We start from the raw sequence: 18,192 nt of genomic DNA, 5'->3' as shown, positions 1-18,192 counted from the left end.
ACATTTCTCCTGGCAATCTTGATTCCAGTTTGTGCTTCATCCAGCCCAGCATTTCTCATGATGTACTCTGCATATAAGTTAAACAAGCAGGGTGACAATATACAGACTTGACGTACTCCTTTTCCTATTTGGAACCAGTCTGTTATTCCGTGTCCAGTTCTAACTGATGCTTCCTGACCTGGATACAAATTTCTCGAGAGGCAGGTTAGGTGGTCTGGTATTCCCATCTCTTTCAGAATTTTCCACAGTTTACTGTGATCTACATGGTTAATGGCTTTGGCAAAGTCAATAAAACAGAAATAGATGTTTTTCTGGAGCTCTCTTGCTTTTTCTATGATTCAACAGATGTTGGCAATTTGATGTCTGATTCCCTTGCCTTTTCTAAAACCAGATTGAACATCTGGAAGTTCTTGGTTCATGTATTGCTGAAGCCTGGCTTGGGGAATTCTGAGCATTGCTTTAGCATTTACTAGCATGTGAGTGAGTTGTGCGGTAGTTTGAACATTCTTTGACGTTGCCTATCTTTGGGATTGGAATGAAAACTGACCTCTTCCAGTCCTGTGGCCACTGCTGAGTTTTCCAAATTTTCTGGCATATTGAGTGCAACACTTTTACAGCATCATCTTTCAGGATTTGAAATAGCTCAACTGGAATTCCATCACTTCCACTGGCTTTGTTCATAGTGATGCTTCCTAAGGTCCACTTGACTTTGCATTCCAGGATGTCTGGCTCTAGGTGGGTGATCACACTATCGTGATTATCTGGGTCACGAAGATCTTTTTTATATAGTCCTTCTGTGTATTCTTGCCACCTCTTTTTAATATTTTCTGCTTCTGTTAGGTCCATAGCATTTCTGTCCTTTATTCTGCCCATCTTTGCATGAAATGTTCCCTTGGTATCTCTAATTTTCCTGAAGAGATCTCTAGTCTTTCCCATTCTATTATTTTCCTCTGTTTCTTTGCATTGATCACTGAGCAAGGCTTTCTTATCTCTCCTTGCTATTCTTTGGAACTCTGTGTTCAAATGGTTATATCTTTCCTTTTCTCCTTTGCTTTTCACTTCTCTTCTTTTCATAGCTATTTGTAAGGACTCCTCAGACAGCCAATTTGCTTTTTTGCATTTCTTTTTCGCAGAGATGGTCTTGATCCCTGTCTCTTGTACAATGTCATGAACCTCCATCCATAGTTCATCAGTCATTCTGTCTATCACCTCTAGTCCCTTAAATCTATTTCTCACTTCCACTGTATAATAGTAAGGGATTTGATTTAGGTCATACCTGAATGTTCTAGTGGTTTTCCCTACTTTCTTCAATTTAAGTCTGAATTTGGCAATAAGGAGTTCATGACCTGAGCCACAGTCAGCTCTTCACAGACACCTCTTCAATGGTTATCATCAAAAAGTTTACAAATAACAAATGATGGAGAGGGTGTGGAGAAAAAGAATATATAGTGCACTGTATGTGGGAATGTAAGCCAATATAGCCACTGTGGAAAACAGTATAGCAATTCATCAAAAAATAAAAATAGAATTATGATGTGATTCATCGATTCCACTCCTAATTCCTAAATATATATCAAAAGAAAATGAAAACACTGCTTTAAAAAGCTATATGCACCCCAGTGTTCAAAACAGCATTATTTATAACATCCAAGATATGGAAGCAACCTAAGTGTCCATCAATATATTAATGGATAAAGAAGATGTGTGATATATATATACAATAGATTATTACTCAGCCATAAGCATGAATGAAATGTTGCCTTTTATGAGAACAAAAGGACTTTTAGGGTATCATGCTTAATGAAATAAGTCATAAAGAAAAAGACAAATACTATATATTATCACATATATGGAATATAAAATATAAAAGAAACAATGAACGTAACAAAACTGAAATAGGTATAGGAAACAAACTAGTGGTTACCTGTGGTATAGGGAAGTAATGAGAAGCAAGAGAAGCACAGGGGATTAAGAATATATAAAAAATAAATCAGCTACAAAGATATATTGTACAGCAAAAGGACTATAGCCAATATTTTATCATAACTTTAAATGGAGTATAATCTGTAGAAATGATGGATCACTCTGTTGTATACCTGAAGTTTTTATAATATCATAAATCAACCATACTTCAATTAAAAAAAAAGTATATAGATTCCTGAGCCCTCGATATGATGGAACATAACTTACTACTCTTTAAGTCTGGTACATACATAGTGAATTTTTAAAATAAAGTACACTATAGAAAGGGGGGGAAAGAATAATTTTACAATGAAAAATCTGATAAACATCACCTCAGCCAGGTAATCAAGGTTAACATCGATACACACATATAATTGATATAATGAAGGTGCACTTTACCTGTGCAATTTTCTTTCCAAGAACATATAAACCGAGTCTAATCCCAAGAAAAACATTACACAAATCCAAATTGAGGGACATTTTACAGAATATCTACCAGTTCTACTCCAAAGTGTCAAGATCATCAAAAACAAGAAAATTTTGAGAAGGCGTCAAGAGGAGGCTAAGGGCACATTCAATAAATGTTCTGGTATTCTGAGCGGAATACTGCAAAAGGACGCAAAGTAAAGGCTAAGGAAATCTGAACGAATTCAGACTAAAAATGGTATATTCAGGTAAAAATCATATATTAATATTGGTTCACTGATTGTAACAAATGTACCGTACTACTGTTAGACATTAATACTAGGGGAAACTGGCGTGCTGCTTTGTTCTATATGGGCAAGAGGGAATTCAGGCGGTGATAGTGTGGTCTAAAACCTAATGCGGCAATGGTTGTGCAACCGCAAAAATTAATTAAAAGCCATGAACTGTGCTGATCTGATGAACTCCCCAGGTCCATAGGTGCCCAATATGCTACTGGAGATCAGTGGAGAAATGACTCCAAAAAGAATGAAAAGACGGAGCCAAAGCAAAAACAACGCCCAGTTGTGGATGTGACTGCTGATGGTAATAAAGTCTGATGCTGTAAACAATATTGCATAGGAAACTGGAGTGTTAGGTCCATGAATCAGGATAAATTGGAAGTGGTCAAACAGGAGATGGCAAGAGTGAACATTGACATTTTAGGAATCAGTTAACTAAAATGGGCTGGAATGGGTGAATTTAACTCAGATGACCATTATATAGATATAATACTGTGGGCAAGAATCCCTTAGAAGAAATGAAGAAGCCATCATAGCCAACAAAAGTCCAAAATGCAGTACTTGGATGCACTCTCAAAAATGACAGAATGATCTCTCTTTGTTTCCAAGGCAAACCATTCAATATCACAGTACTCCAAGTCTATGCCCCAACCAGGAATGCTAAAGAAGCTGAAGTTGAACAGCTCTATGAAGACCTACAAGACCTTCTAGAACTAACACCCAAAAAAGATGTCCTTTTCATTATACAGGACTGGAATGCAAAAGTAGGCAGTCAAGAGATATATGGAGTAACAGGTAAATTTGGCCTTGGAGTACAAAATGAAGCAGGACAAAGGTTAACAAGAGTTTTGCTAAGAGAACGCACTCGTCATAGCAAACACCCTCTTCCAACAACACAAGAGAAGACTCTACACATGGACATCACCAGATGGTTAATACCAAAATCAGACTTATTATATTATTTGCAGACAAAGATGGAGAAGCTCTACACAGTCAGCAAAATCAAGACTGGGAGCTGACTGTGGCTCAGATCATGAACTCCTTATTGCCAAATTCAGACTTAAAGAGAGTAGGGGAAACCACTAGACCATTCAGGTATGACTTAAATCAAATCCCTTAAAATTATACAATGCAAGTGAGAAATAGATTCAAGGGATTAGATCTTACAGACAGAGTGCCTGAAGAACTATGGACAGAGGTTCGTGACATTGTACAGGAAGCAGAGATCAAGACAATCCACATGAAAAAGAAATGCAAAAAGGCAAAATGGTTGTCTGAGGAAGCCTTGCAAATAACTGAGAAAAGAAGAGAAGCTAAAGGCAAAGGAGAAAAGGAAAGATACACCCAACCCATTTGAATGCAGAGTTCCAATATCAAGGAGAGATAAGAAAGTCTTCCTCAGCGATCAGTGCAAAGGAGTAGAGGAAAACAGTAGAATGGGAAAGATTAGAGATCTCTTCAAGAAAATTAGAGATACCAAAGGAACATTTCATGCAAAGATGGGCACAATAAAGGACCGAACTGGTATGGACCTAACAAAAGCAAAAGATACTAAGATGAGGTGGCAACAATACACAGATGAACTATACAAAAAATATCTTCACAACCCAGATAACTATCATGGTGTGATCATTTACCTAAAGACAGACATCCTGGAATGCAAAGTCAAGTGGGCCTTAGGAAGCATCAGTGAACAAAGCTAGTGAAGGTAATGAAATTCCAGCTGAGCTATTTCAAACCCTAAAGGATGATGCTGTGAAAGTGCTGCACTCAATATGCCAGCAAATTTGGAAAACTCAGCAGTGGCCACAGGATGGGAAAAGGTCAGTTTTCATTCCAATCCCAAAGAAAGGCAATGCCAAAGAATGTTCAAACTACTGCACAAGTGCACTCATCTCACACGCTAGTAAAGTAATGCTCAAAATTCTCCAAGCCAGGCTTCAACAGTACGTGAACCGTAAACTTCCAGATGTTCAAGCTGGATTTAGAAAAGGTAGAGGAACCAGAGATCAAATTGCCAACATCCACTGGATCATAGAAAAAGCAAGAGAGCTCCAGAAAAACATCTATTTCTGTTTTATTAACTTTGCCAAAGTCTTTGACTTGTGGATCACAACAAACTGTGGAAAATTCTTAAAGAAACAGGAATAACAGACAACCTTACCTGCCTCTTGAGAAATCTGTATGCAGGTCTGGAAGCAACAGTTAGAACTGGACATGGGGAGGCGGTCCTAAGATGGCGGAGGAATAGGACAGGGAGACCACTTTCTCCCCCAGAAATCATCGAAAAGAACATTTGAACGCTGAGCAAATTCCACAGAACAACTTCTGCTTGCTGGCAGAGGACATCAGGCACCCAGAAAGGCAGCCCATTGTCTTCAAAAGGAGGTAGGACAAAATATAAAACATAAAAAGAAAGACAAAAGAGGTAGGGATGGAGATTCATCCCTGGAAGGGAGTCTTAAAAAAGAGAGAAGTTTCCAAATACCAGGAAACACCCTCCGGCAGGTCTGTGGCGAGCTTTGGAATCTCAGAGGGCAAAACAACCAGAAGGAAAAATAAATAAATAATAAAAACCGACAGATTACATGCCTAACAGCAACTCCCAGCAGAGCAGCAGCCTGGACACTCACATCCCCCACTAGCAAGCGGGGAAGGGACAGGGACTGGAGCGGGCTGCACTGCTTAGGGTAAGGGCCTGAATGCCCTGAGGGCAATCTGAGGGAACTAGTTTAAGATAGCAACCCAGACAGTGGGATAGCTATCCCATGAAAAGCCCTAACCTAAGACACCGCCAGGCACACTCAGAACAAAGGACTGAGCAGAGGTAGCCGGCTGCGGACCGACCCATCCCCCCACTGGAGACAGGCAGGCGAGGGCAGCCAGAGCTGGAAGGGGGCATTCAGCCCCAGAGAGGCATCCTATACAAAACTGCAAGCAGACTTCTCTGCTAACCGAGACTTCTTGGGACTCTGGACGATCGGCATCCTACGGGAGGGTCGCAGCCAGAGACCAGCTCCCCAGAATAGACACACGGCACACCTAAGAAGGCCCGCTCGTTGTACACCCAGAAAACCGGGCAGCTGAAACGGGTGAGGGGGTAAGTCGCAGCCTCCAACTGGGGGCAAATCCGCGCGCCAAGCACCTGGTCACCTGAGCTGCTTGGGCCTGGGACGGGTGCAAAACGCAGGCCCAACCAAGTCTGCGCCTTTGTGGAGTACCCAAGAACCTGAACCTGAGCGGCTTAGGCCTGGGAAGGGCGTGCAAACCAGGGCCAGCCTCATACAGTTCCCGGCAGAGCAACCTGGGGTCTGAGCAGTGTAGACTGGGAAAGCACACATGCCGTGAGCCGGGGCAAACCCAGTGTGGCTGAATCACTGTGAGCACACACCAGTGATATTTGTTCACAGTGTACCTCCCTCCCCAAAGCACGACTGAACAAGCGAGCCTTAAAAAAAAAAAAAAAAAAAAGCGCCCCTTGTGGCAGGGCAGAAATTAGACACTGAAGACACCAGCAAACTGAAGCTAAAATAAACAGAGGGAACTGCTTTGGAAGTGACAGGTGCAAAAGATTAAAACTCTGGAGTTAGCACCAACTACTTTGGAAGGGGTCTATAGACCTTGAGAAGTACAAGCCAGATCAAGGAACTATCTGAAGAGGAACTGACCCCACACTGTCTGCAACAGCTCCAGAGAAAGTCTCAGATATATTTTTACTACCATCATTTTTTTAAATAAAAATTTTTTTTAATTTTTTTTATTTTTACCTTGTTTTTAAAATTTTTTTTTATTTTTTTACTCCCCATTACTCCTTTAGTTTTCATATTTATAACCTACTATTACCTTGCAAAAAAAGACCCTATTTTTTAAAAAAAACTTCATATATACACATTTTATATTTTCTGTGACTTTGTTTTTGTTGTTGTTGTCTGTTGGTTGGTTGGTTTGATTTTTTTTTTCTTCCTTTTTTTTTTTTTTTTAAATATTGTATTTTTGGGAATTTAACCTCTACTCAAGATTTTTAATCTTTGCTTTTTGGTATTTGTTATCAACTTTGTACCTTTAAGAACCCAATCTTCAGTACCCATTTTTACTTGGGAGCAGGATCACTGGCCTGATTGCTCTCTCCCCCTTTTGAGTCATCTTTTTCTCCACCAGGTTGCCTCTATCTCCCCCAGCCCCCTTTTCTTCTCTACCCAACTTGGTGAATCTTTTTGTGTTCTGGGCTGTGGAGAACACTTAGGGAACTGATTACTGGCTGGATCTGTCTCTCTCCTTTTGATTCCCCCTTTTACCCTCCTGGCCACCTCTGTCTCCTTCCTCCCTCTTCTCCTCTCTGTGTAAGTCCATGAACATCTCTGAGGGGTCCAGACTGTGGAGAGCACGTAGGGAAGTGATTACTGGCTAGCTTGCTCTCTCCCCTTTTGATTCCCCCTCTGCTCCTCCTGGTAACCTCTAACTCCCTCCTCCCTCTTCTCATCTCCATGTAACTCTGTGTACCTCTCCAGGTGTCCCTCACTGTGGAGAAACTTTTCCTCATTAACCTAGATGTTTTATCATCAGTGCTGTATAGATGGAGAAGTCTTTGGGCTACTGTAAGAATAAGACTGAAAACCAGAACAGGAGGCTTAAGTCCAAATCCTGAGAATAGCAGAGAACTCCTAAATCCAGGGAACATTAAACGATAGGAGCTCATCAAATGCCTCCATACCTACACTGAAATCTAGCACCACCCAAGGGCCAACAAGCTCCAGAGCAAGACATACCATGCAAATTCTCCAGCAACACAGGAACATAACCCCAAGTCTCAACATACAGGATGACCAAAGCCACACCAAAACCACTGACATCTCAAAACTTATTACTGGACACTTCATTGCATCTTCCAGAGAGAAGAAATCCAGCTCCACCCACCAAAACACCAACACAAGCTTCCCTAACCAGAAAACCTTGACAAGTCACCTGTCCAACCACACCCACAGTGATGAACCTCCACAATAAAGTGAAAACACCAATTGCCAGAATACAGAAAGGCCACCCAAAACACAGCAATATAAACAAGATGAAAAGGCAGAGAAAACTCAGCACATAAAGGAACAGGATAAATGCCCACCAAACCAAACGAGGAAGAGACAGGGAATCTACCTGATAAAGAATTCCAAATAATGATAGTGAAAATGATCCTAAATCTTGAAAGCAAATGTAGTTACAGATAAATAGCCTGGAGACAAGGATCGAGAAGATGCAAGAAAGGTTTAACAAAGACCTAGAAGAAATAAAAAAGTCAATATATAATGAATAATGCAATAAATGAGATCAAAAACACTCTGCAGGGAACCAATAGTAGAATAATGGAGGCAGAAGATAGGATAAGTGAGGTAGAAGATAAAATGGTGGAAATAAATGAAGCAGAGAGGAAAAAAGAAAAAAGAATCAAAAGAAATGAGGACAACCTCAGAGACCTCTGGGACAATGTGAAACGCCCCAACATTCAAATCATAGGAGTCCCAGAAGAAGAGGACAAAAAGAAAGACCATGAGAAAATACTTGAGGAGATAATAGTTGAAAACTTCCCTAAAATGGGGAAGGAAATAGTCACACAATTCCAAGAAACCGAGAGAGTCCCAAACAGGATAAACCCAAGGTGAAACACCCCAAGACACATATTAATCAAATTAACAAAGATCAAACACAAAGAACAAATATTAAAAGCAGCAAGGGAAAAACAACAAATAACACACAAGGGGATTCCCATGAGGATATCAGCTGATCTTTCAATAGAAACTCTTCAGGCCAGAAGAGAAAGGCAGGACATACTTAAAGTGATGAAAGAAAATAAACGACAGCCCAGATTACTGTACCCAGCAAAGATCTCATTCAAATATGAAGGAGAAATCAAAAGCTTTACAGACAAGCAAAAGCTAATAGAATTCGGCACCACTAAACTAGCTCTCCAACAAATGCTAAAGGATCTTCTCTAGACAGAAACACAGAAAGGGTGTATAAACTTGAACCCAAAACAATAAAGAAAATGGCAATGGGATCATACTTATCAATAATTACCTTAAATGTAAATGGGTTGAATGACCCAACCAAAAGACAAAGACTGGCTGAATGGCTACAAAAACAAGACCCCTATATATGTTGTCTACAAGAGACCCACCTCAAAACAAGGGACACATACAGACTGAAAGTGAAGGGCTGGAAAAAGATATTCCATGCAAACAGAGACCAAAAGAAAGCAGGAGTAGCAATACTCATATCAGATAAAATAGACTTCAAAACAAAGGCTGTAAAAAGAAATAAAGATGGACACTACATAGTGATCAGAGGATCAACCCAAGAGGAAGATATAACAATCATAAATAAATATGCACCCAACATAGGAGCACCACAATATGTAAGACAAATGCTAACAAGTATGAAAGGGGAAATTAACAATAACAAATAATAGTGGGAGAATTTAATACTCTACTCACACCTATGGATAGAAAACTAAACAGAAAATTAACAAGGAAACACAAACTTTAAATGATACAATAGATCAACTAGACCTAATTGATATCTATAGGACATTTCACCCCAAAACAATCAATTTCACCTTTTTCTTAAGTGCACATGGAACCTTCTCCAGAATAGATCACATTCTGGGCCATAAATCTAGCCTTGGTAAATTCAAAAAAACTGAAATCATTCCAAGCATCTTTTCTGACCACAATGCAGTAAGATTAGATGTCAATTACAGGAGAAAAACTATTAAAAATTCCAACATATAGAGGCTAAACAACAAACAAATCACAGAAGAAATTTAAAAAAGAAATCAAAATATTCATAGAAAAGAATGAAAATGAAAACACAACAACCCAAAACCTATGGGACACTGTAAAAGCAGGGCTAAGGGGAAGGTTCATAGCAATACAGGCATACCTCAAGAAACAAGAAAAAAGCCAAATAAATAACCTAACTCTACACCTAAAGAAACTTGAAAAGGAAGAAATTATGAACCCCAGGGTTAGTAGAAAGAAAGAAATCTTAAAGATTATGGCAGAAATAAATGCAAAAGAAACAAAAGAGACCATAGCAAAAATTAACTAAACCAAAAGCTGGTTCTTTGAGAAGGTAAATAAAATTGACAAACCATTAGCCAGACTCAAGAAGAAACAAAGGGAGAAAAATCAAATCAACAAAATTAGAAATGAAAATGGGGAGATCACAACAGACAACACTGAAATACAAAGGATCATAAGAGACTATTATCAGCATCTATATGTAAATAAAATGGACAACTTGGAAGAAATGGACAAATTCTTAGAAAAGTATAACTTTCCAAAACTGAACCAGGAAGAAATAGAAAATCTCAACAGACCTATCACAAGCGTGGAAACTGAAACTGTAATCAGAAATCTTCCAACAAACAAAAGCACAGGACCAGACAGCTTCACAGCTGAATTCTACCAAAAATTTAGAGAAGAGCTAACACCTATCCTAATCAAACTCTTCCAGAAAATTGCAGAGGGAGGTAAACTTCCAAACTCATTCTATGAGGCCACCATCACCTTACTACCAAAACCAGACAAAGATGCCACAAACAAAGAAAACTATAGGCCAATATCACTGATGAACATAGATGCAAAAATCCTTAACAAAATCCTAGCAAACAGAATCCAACAACATATTAAAAAAATCATACACCATGACCAAGTGGGCTTTATCCCAGGGATGCAAGGATTCTTCAATATCCACAAATCAATCCATGCAATACACCACATTAACAAGTTGAAAAATAAAAACCATATGATTATCTCAATAGATGCAGAGAAAGCCTTTGACAAAATTCAACATCCATTTATGATTTAAAGAAAAAAAAAAACCCCTCCAGAAAGCAGGAATACAAGGACCATACCTCAACACAATAAAAACTATATATGACAAGCCCTCAGCAAACATTATCCTCAATGGTGAAAAATTGAAAGCATTTCCCCTGAAATCAGGAACAAGATAAGGGTGCCCACTCTCACCACTACTATTCAACATAGTTTTGGAAGTTTGGGCCACAGCAATCAGAGCAGAAAAAGAAATAAAAGGAATCCATATTGGAAAAGAAGAAGTAAAACTCTCACTGTTTGTAGATGACATGATCTTCTACGTAGAAAACCACAAAGGCTCCACCAGAAAATTACTAGAGCTAATCAATGAATATAGTAAAGTTGCAGGATATAAAATTAACACACAGAAATCCCTTGCATTCCTATACATTAACAATGAGAAAATAGAAAGAGAAATTAAGGAAACAATACCATTCACCATAGCAACAAAAAGAACAAAATACTTAGGAATAAATCTACCTAAAGAAACAAAAGAACTATATATAGAAAACTATAAAACACTGATGAAAGAAATTAAAGAGGACACAAATAGATGTAGAAATATACCGTGCTCATGGATCAGAAGAATCAACATAGTGAAAATGAGTATACTATCCAAAGCAATCTATAGATACAATGCAATCCTTATCAAGCTACCAATGGTATTTTTCAGAGAACTAGAACAAATAATTTCACAATTTGTATGGAAATGCAAAAAAACTCGAATAGCCAAAGCAATTTTGTAAAGAAGAATGGAACTGGAGGAATCAACCTGCCTGACTTCAGTCTCTACTACAAAGCCACAGTCATCAAGACAGTAAGGTACTGGCACAAAGACAGAAATATAGATCAATGGAACAAAATAGAAAGCCCAGAGATAAATGCACGGAACTCTGGACATCTTATCTTTGACAAAGGAGGCAAGAATATACAATGGAGAAAAGACAATCTCTTTAACAAGTGGTGCTGGGAAAACTGGTCAACCACTTGTAAAAGAATGAAACTAGAACACTTTCTAACACCATACACAAAAATAAACTCAAAATGGATTAGAGATCTAACTGTAAGACCAGAAACTATAAAACTCCTAGAGTAGAACATAGGCAAAACACTCTCTGACATAAATCACAGCAGGATCCTCTATGACCCACCTCCCAGAATATTGGAAATAAAAGCAAGAATAAACAAACGGGACCTAATTAAAATTAAAAGCTTCTGTGCAACAAAGGATACTATAAGCAAAATGAAAAGACAACCTCAGAATGGGAGAAAATAATAGCAAACAAAGCAATGGACAAAGAATTAATCTCAAAAATATACAAGCAACTCCTGCAGCTCAATTCCAGAAAAATAAATGACCCAAGCAAAAAGTGGGCCAAAGAACTAAACAGACATTTCTCCAAAGAACACATACAAATGGCTAACAAACACATGAAAAGATGCTCAACATCACTCATTATCAGAGAAATGCAAATCAAAACCACAATGAGTTACCATTACATGCCAGTCAGAATGGCTGCTATCCAGAGTCTATAAGCAATAAATGCTGGAGAGGGTGTGGAGAAAAGGGAACCCTCTTACACTGTTGGTGGGAATGCAAACTAGTACAGCTGCTATGGAGAACAGTGTGGAGATTCCTTTAAAAACTGGAAATAGAACTGCCATATGACCCAGCAATACCACTGCTGGGCATACACACCAAGGAAACCAGATCTGAAAGAGACACATGCACCCCAATGTTCATCACAGCACTGTTTATAATAGCCAGTACATGGAAGCAACCTAGATGTCCATCAGCAGACGAATGGATAAGGAAGCTATAGTACATATACACAATGCAATATTACTCAGCCATTAAAAAGAATACATTTGAATCTGTTCTAATGAGATTGATGAAACCGGAGCCTATTATACAGACTGAAGTAAGACAGAAAGAAAAACACCAATACAGTATACTAACGCATATATATGGAATTTAGAAAGATGGTAACGATAACCACCTATGCGAGACAGCAAGAGAGACACAGATGTATTGAACAATCTTTTGGACTCTGTGGGAGAGCGCAAGGGTGGGATGATATGGGAGAATGGCACTGAAACATGTAAATTATCATATGTGAAACGAATCGCCAGTCCAGGCTCAATGCATGATACAGGATGCTCGGGGCTGGCTGGTGCACTGGGATGACCCAGAGGGATGGGATGAGGAAGGAGTTGGGAGGGGGGTTCATGATGGGGAACACATGTACACCCATGGCGGATTCAAGTCAATGTATGGCAAAACCCATACAATATTGTAAAGTAGAATAAATAATTTTTTTTAAAAAGGAACTGGACATGAAACAAACTAGTTCCAAATAGGAAAAGAGTACATCAAAGCTGTATATTGTCACCCTGCTTGTTGGTCCTTTAATGGACGAGAACTTGGTGGTCCAGAGTCGACGATAAGAAAGTGAAAGAAGGAAAGAGGCTAATATTCTCTGGGTTATGCAGCTGGCTTTCGTGGTCCAGGGAATCAGTCAGAAATAGAAAGATAAAAAGAAACAGAGGAAGAGAAAGAAAGAAAGACACAGGGACCAAAGCTCTGATGGAGCAATGGTGTTTTAATCAACATGGTGTTGGCATATATACTATCTTACAAGGTAGTTATTCTCAGAAAAGATAAAGATTAAAATTCCAGACTTACAAAACACAAGGCGATCCCTTCCTGAATATTCAGGAATTAATAAGGGCCAGAGGATTCCTGACACCTGCAGAGTACATCATGTGAAATGCCCAGCTGGATGAAGCAGAAGTTGGAATCAAGATTGCTAGGAGAAATATCAGTAACCTCAGATATGCAGATAACACCACCCTTATGGCAGAAAGTGAAGAAAAACTAAAGAGCCTCTCGATGAAAGTGAAAGAAGAGAGGGAAAAAAGTTGGCTTAAAACTCAACATTCAGAAAACTAAGATCATGGCATCCGGTCCGATCATTTCATGGCAAATAGATGGGGAAACAGTGGAAACAGTGATAGATTATTGTTGGTGGCTCCAAAATCACCACAGATCATGACTGTAGCCATGAAATTAAAAGTTTCCTGTTCCTTGTAAGAAAAGTTATGACCAACCTAGACAGCATTTTAAAAAGCAGAGACATTACTTTGCCAACAAAGATCCATCTAGTCAAAGCTATGGTTTTTCCAGTAGTCATGTATGGATGTAGAGATGGGCTATAAATAAAGATGAGCACCAAAGAATTGACGTTTTTGAACTGTGGTGTTGGAGGAGATTCTTGAGAGTCCCTTGGACTGCAAGGAGATCCAACCAGTCCATCGTAAAGGAAATCAATCTTGAATACTCATTGGAAGGACTGATCCTGAAGTGAAGCTACAATCCTTTGGCCACTGGATGTGAAGAACTGCCTCATTGGAAAAGACCCTGATGCTGGGAAAGATTGAAGGTGGGAGGAGAAGGGGATGACAGAGGATGAGATGGTTGAATGGCATCACTGACTCAATGGACATGAGTAAGCTCTGGGAGTTGGTGATGGACAGGGAAGCTTGGCATGCTGCAGTCCATGGGGTCACAAAGAGTGGGGCATGACTGAGTGACTGAACTGAGTGAACTGTGCACTTACCATGAATGAATTTTATGATAAATGATACCTCTATAAGGCTATTTTTAAATGCATTGGTTGGTATATTGTCAAAATCAGCATAAGTGTAAAATATAATTTTAAAACATTTAAAATTTTTACTTCTAATTACCATTTCAGGACCACACATACTGCCATCTTCTACAAATGTTTCATCTCTGTCTTCAGGTGCTTGAACTGTGGTAAATGTATCTCTAGGTAACTTCTCAGCATTCAGAAATCCTGATGCACATATTTCATCTCTTACATGAGTATAGATCACAGATAAATTTGTTCGTGATACCAAAGTTTTATACGGCCAGGCACAAACTAATTTTCCACACATCGATTGACTAAAAGCATAAAGAAGAAAAAAAAAACTCTCTTATTATTTACATAAATAAAGCAGATTGCTGATACAGCTAATTTTTAAAAATATTTTGATAATTTAAATCCAAATTTCAAGTTTTCTGTAAGTAAACTTTAGGAGCATACTGATTCATGTATGATGTGGTTCTTTGTGTTTTGTGAGGAAATGTAGCAAGGGAAAAATAAACTATTTTTGCAATCTGACAGCCCTGAACTGTTCTATATTAGCTTCTGAAATTTGAGCAAGTGATTACTGGTGTTCTGTTTTTTTTCATTAGTAAAATGGGATAAATGATTCTAACTACAAACATTTGATGTATACAAATATATGTTTAAATACATAGTATAAATATAAGTATATATAAAGGACTTCACACAATGACTACCTCATCCCGTCAATAGACGTGATTTTTATGGTCATTGATATAACATTACAGCTATTGAACACATGTTATCTGTAGGAAGTAGGTAATATTGTTCAGCTCAGATCATAAAACAGAGAAAAGCTGTTATAAAATGGCATCTTAGTTTGTACATGTATTCCAGAATCTTAGCAATATACAAGCTACATTCCAAACAAAATTATAATTTTCTAAATACATACCTAAACTCACAAATTCCCCTGCCACAGTTTCCATATCTATCTGCTCTTGCATTTATTTCATCATAACAAGCATATGGAGCACCTCTAGACCCTAAAAGAAAAAAGAAATTGTACAGAAAAGGTTGACTGAATTATTATGACCCGAATAACCACGTTGGTGTGATCACTCACTTAGAGCCAGATATCCTGTTGTGTGAAGTCAAGTGGGCCTTGGGAAGCATTACCACAAACAAAGCTAGTGGAGGTGATGGAACTCCAGCTGAACTATTTTAAATCCGAAAAAGATGATGCTGTGAAAGTGCTGTACTCAATATGCCAACAAATTTAGAAAACTCAGTAGTGGCCACAGGTCTGGAAAAGGTCAGTTTTCATTCCAATCCCAAAGAAGGGCAATGCCAATGAATGTTCAAACTACCGCACAATTGTTCTCATTTCACACACTAGCAAGGTAATGCTCAAAATCCTTCAAACTAGGATTCAACAGTATGTGAACCAAGAACTTTCAGATGTACAAGCTGAATTTAGAAAAGGCAGAGGAACCAGAGATCAAATTGCCAACATCCATTGGCATAGAGAAAAGAGAATCATAGAGAAAGCAAGAGAATTCCAAGAAAACATCTAGTTCTGCTTCATTGACTATGTTAAAGCCTTTCACTGTGTGGATCACAGCAAACTGTGGAAATTCTTAAAGAGAAGGAAATACCAGACCACCTTACCTGCCCCCTGAAAAACCTGTATACAGGTCAAGAAACAATAGGTAGAACTGGACATGGAACAACAGACTGGTTCCAAATTGGGAAAGGAGTACATCAAGGCTATATACTGTCACCCTGCTTATTTTAACTTATATGCAGAGTACATCATGCGAAATGCCAGACTGGATGAAGCAGAAGCTGGAATCAAGATTGAAGGGAGAAATATCAATAATCTCAGATATGCAGATGACACCACTCTAACAGCAGAAAGCAAAGAACTAAAGAGCCTCTTGATGAAAATGAAAGAGGAGAGTGAAAAAGCTGACTTAAAATTCAACATTCAAAAGCTAAGATTTTGGCACCCAGTCCCATCACTTCATGGTAAACAGATGGGAAAAAAACTGGCAATAGTGACAAACTTATCTTCTCGGGCTCCAAAATCACTGTGGAGAGTGACTGCACTCATGAAATTAAAAGACACTTGATCCTTGGAAGAAAAGCTATGACAACCCTACGCAACATATTAAAAAAACAGAGACATCATGTTGCCAACAAAGGTCCATATGGTCAAAGCTATGGTTCTTCTTGTAGTCATGTATGGATGTGAGAGCTGGACCATAAAGAAGGTTGAGTGCTGAAGAACTGATGCTTTTGAACTGTTGCTCTGGAGAAGACTCTTGAAAGTCCCTTGGACAGCTAGGAGAACAAGCCAGTCAATCCTAAAGGAAATCAACCTTGAATATTCATTGGAAGGCCTGATGCTGAAGTTGAAGTGCCAATAGTTTGACCACCTGATGCAAAGAGACAATTCACTGGAAAAGACTCTGATGCTGAGAAAGACTAAGGGCAAGAGGAGAAGGGGGCACAGAGGATGAAATGGTTGGAATGCATCCCTGACTCAGTGGACATGAGTTTGAGCTAACTCCATAATGAAGGACAGGGAAACCTGGCGTGCTGCAGTCCATGGGGTTGCAAAGTGTCGGACATGACTGAGCAACTGAAGAAGAACAACAACACATACAAGGCAAATCTGAAGGAATTTTCAAGGCAGACGATGGGTGCCCATGGGAGTTTTTAGTACAGTTTACACACCAACCTAAAGAGGGTGACCTAGGATGAAGAGTACATTAAAAAGAATTGTCATAGGACCACACCATGAATTATCCCATGTAAGGAAGCATTGCTAGCCTATTCGTTTCCTAGTGCTGCTGTAACAAAGCATCAAAAACTAGGTGGCATAAAATAACAGAAATTTGTTTTCTCACAGTTCTTGAGACTAAAGTCAGAAGCCAAGATGTTGGCAGGGCTGTCCTCTCCCTGAAGTCTCTAGAGGAGAATCCTCCCTTGTCTTTTCTAGCTTCTGGTGTTTACTGGCAATCCTTGGAATTCTTTGGCTTATTGATGTATCACTCCAGTCACCTGGCCATCCTCTCACTTTGTTTTTAGATTGCTTCCCCTGTGTGAATGCCCAAATTACCCCTTTTATAAGGGCACCAGTCATACTTTAGTAGCACCCACTCTAATGACCTCACTTTAACTGGATAGTCTCTGTACAGACTCCGTTTACAAAGAAACCCATATTTGAGCTGCTGAGGATATTAGGACTTATTGAATAAATTTCTAGGCCCAAGATGGAGCCATTTCTGGTGGGATGCCAGGTCAGCAAGCCAAAACATAGATAACTTTCATGGTCCTATAAATACTCCCCTTGACCAGAAGCACAGTATGTCCAGCCAGCCAAACCCAACCGCCAAGAATCTGTAATGATTTCTTTGTTCTAAATAAGGTCTGATATGCAATTCCAGTCAATTAGTGGAAGTCAAATACTTTCCCCTTATTCCCTGATTGCCTTCTTTTATACAAGTTCACAGTCCTGTTTCCTTGTTTCATAGTTCTCTGGACTCCTGAGAGGGGAGACTGTCTGCTTCATGAAGCAAAAAAATAAAACTTGCTTAGATCAGTTAAATTGTACTCTTTGAGTATTTTAACAGACTTAACATATCATTTTGAGGGGGACACATTTCAACCCATAACAGGAAGATTCTCATCAATCTTATTCCATGTACTTTAAGGTTTCAGAGAGTTCATTCCAATATTGTCATCATTTTGTCTACCTCTTTTCATTTTTCATTTTATACATTTTGTCTTTTACAGAATTTTCATGACTATTTTAATGAAAGCTTAGAAGAGTCATCCTGGAGCTGGTGTCCAGAGACCATTTTGAACCATGTTATTGGTCTGCTCTCTTGAATGTATTAATATATAGTGCATGGTGATTTGGCAGTTTCTCTTCACATTTTTAGGAAAATGTTTAGAGGAAAAATAGAAATCAGATAAAGTAGAAGTCAAACAATGAGCTGATGAGGTGGATTTGGA

The 18,192-nt window shown here is 38.8% G+C and overlaps 1 protein-coding gene across 1 annotated transcript in view; it reads right to left on the bottom strand.

Annotated features, from left to right (window-relative positions):
- LOC122687963 (disintegrin and metalloproteinase domain-containing protein 5-like) overlaps positions 1–18,192 on the bottom strand; it is a 127,111-nt gene that overhangs the window by 45,620 nt on the left and 63,299 nt on the right. Inside the window, exons 15-16 of the mRNA XM_043893725.1 lie at positions 15,122–15,212; positions 14,282–14,501 (exon numbers count right to left, since the gene is read on the bottom strand). Of these exons, the coding sequence (XP_043749660.1) occupies positions 14,282–14,501; positions 15,122–15,212 (311 nt within the window). The remainder of the gene's footprint in view (positions 1–14,281; positions 14,502–15,121; positions 15,213–18,192) is intronic.

The sequence above is a fragment of the Cervus elaphus genome, chromosome 32 (genome assembly GCF_910594005.1).
Source record: "Cervus elaphus chromosome 32, mCerEla1.1, whole genome shotgun sequence".
Lineage (NCBI taxonomy): Eukaryota > Metazoa > Chordata > Mammalia > Artiodactyla > Cervidae > Cervus > Cervus elaphus.
Note: the sequence above shows the minus strand (reverse complement) of the source record. Positions and strands in the feature narration are given on the sequence as shown.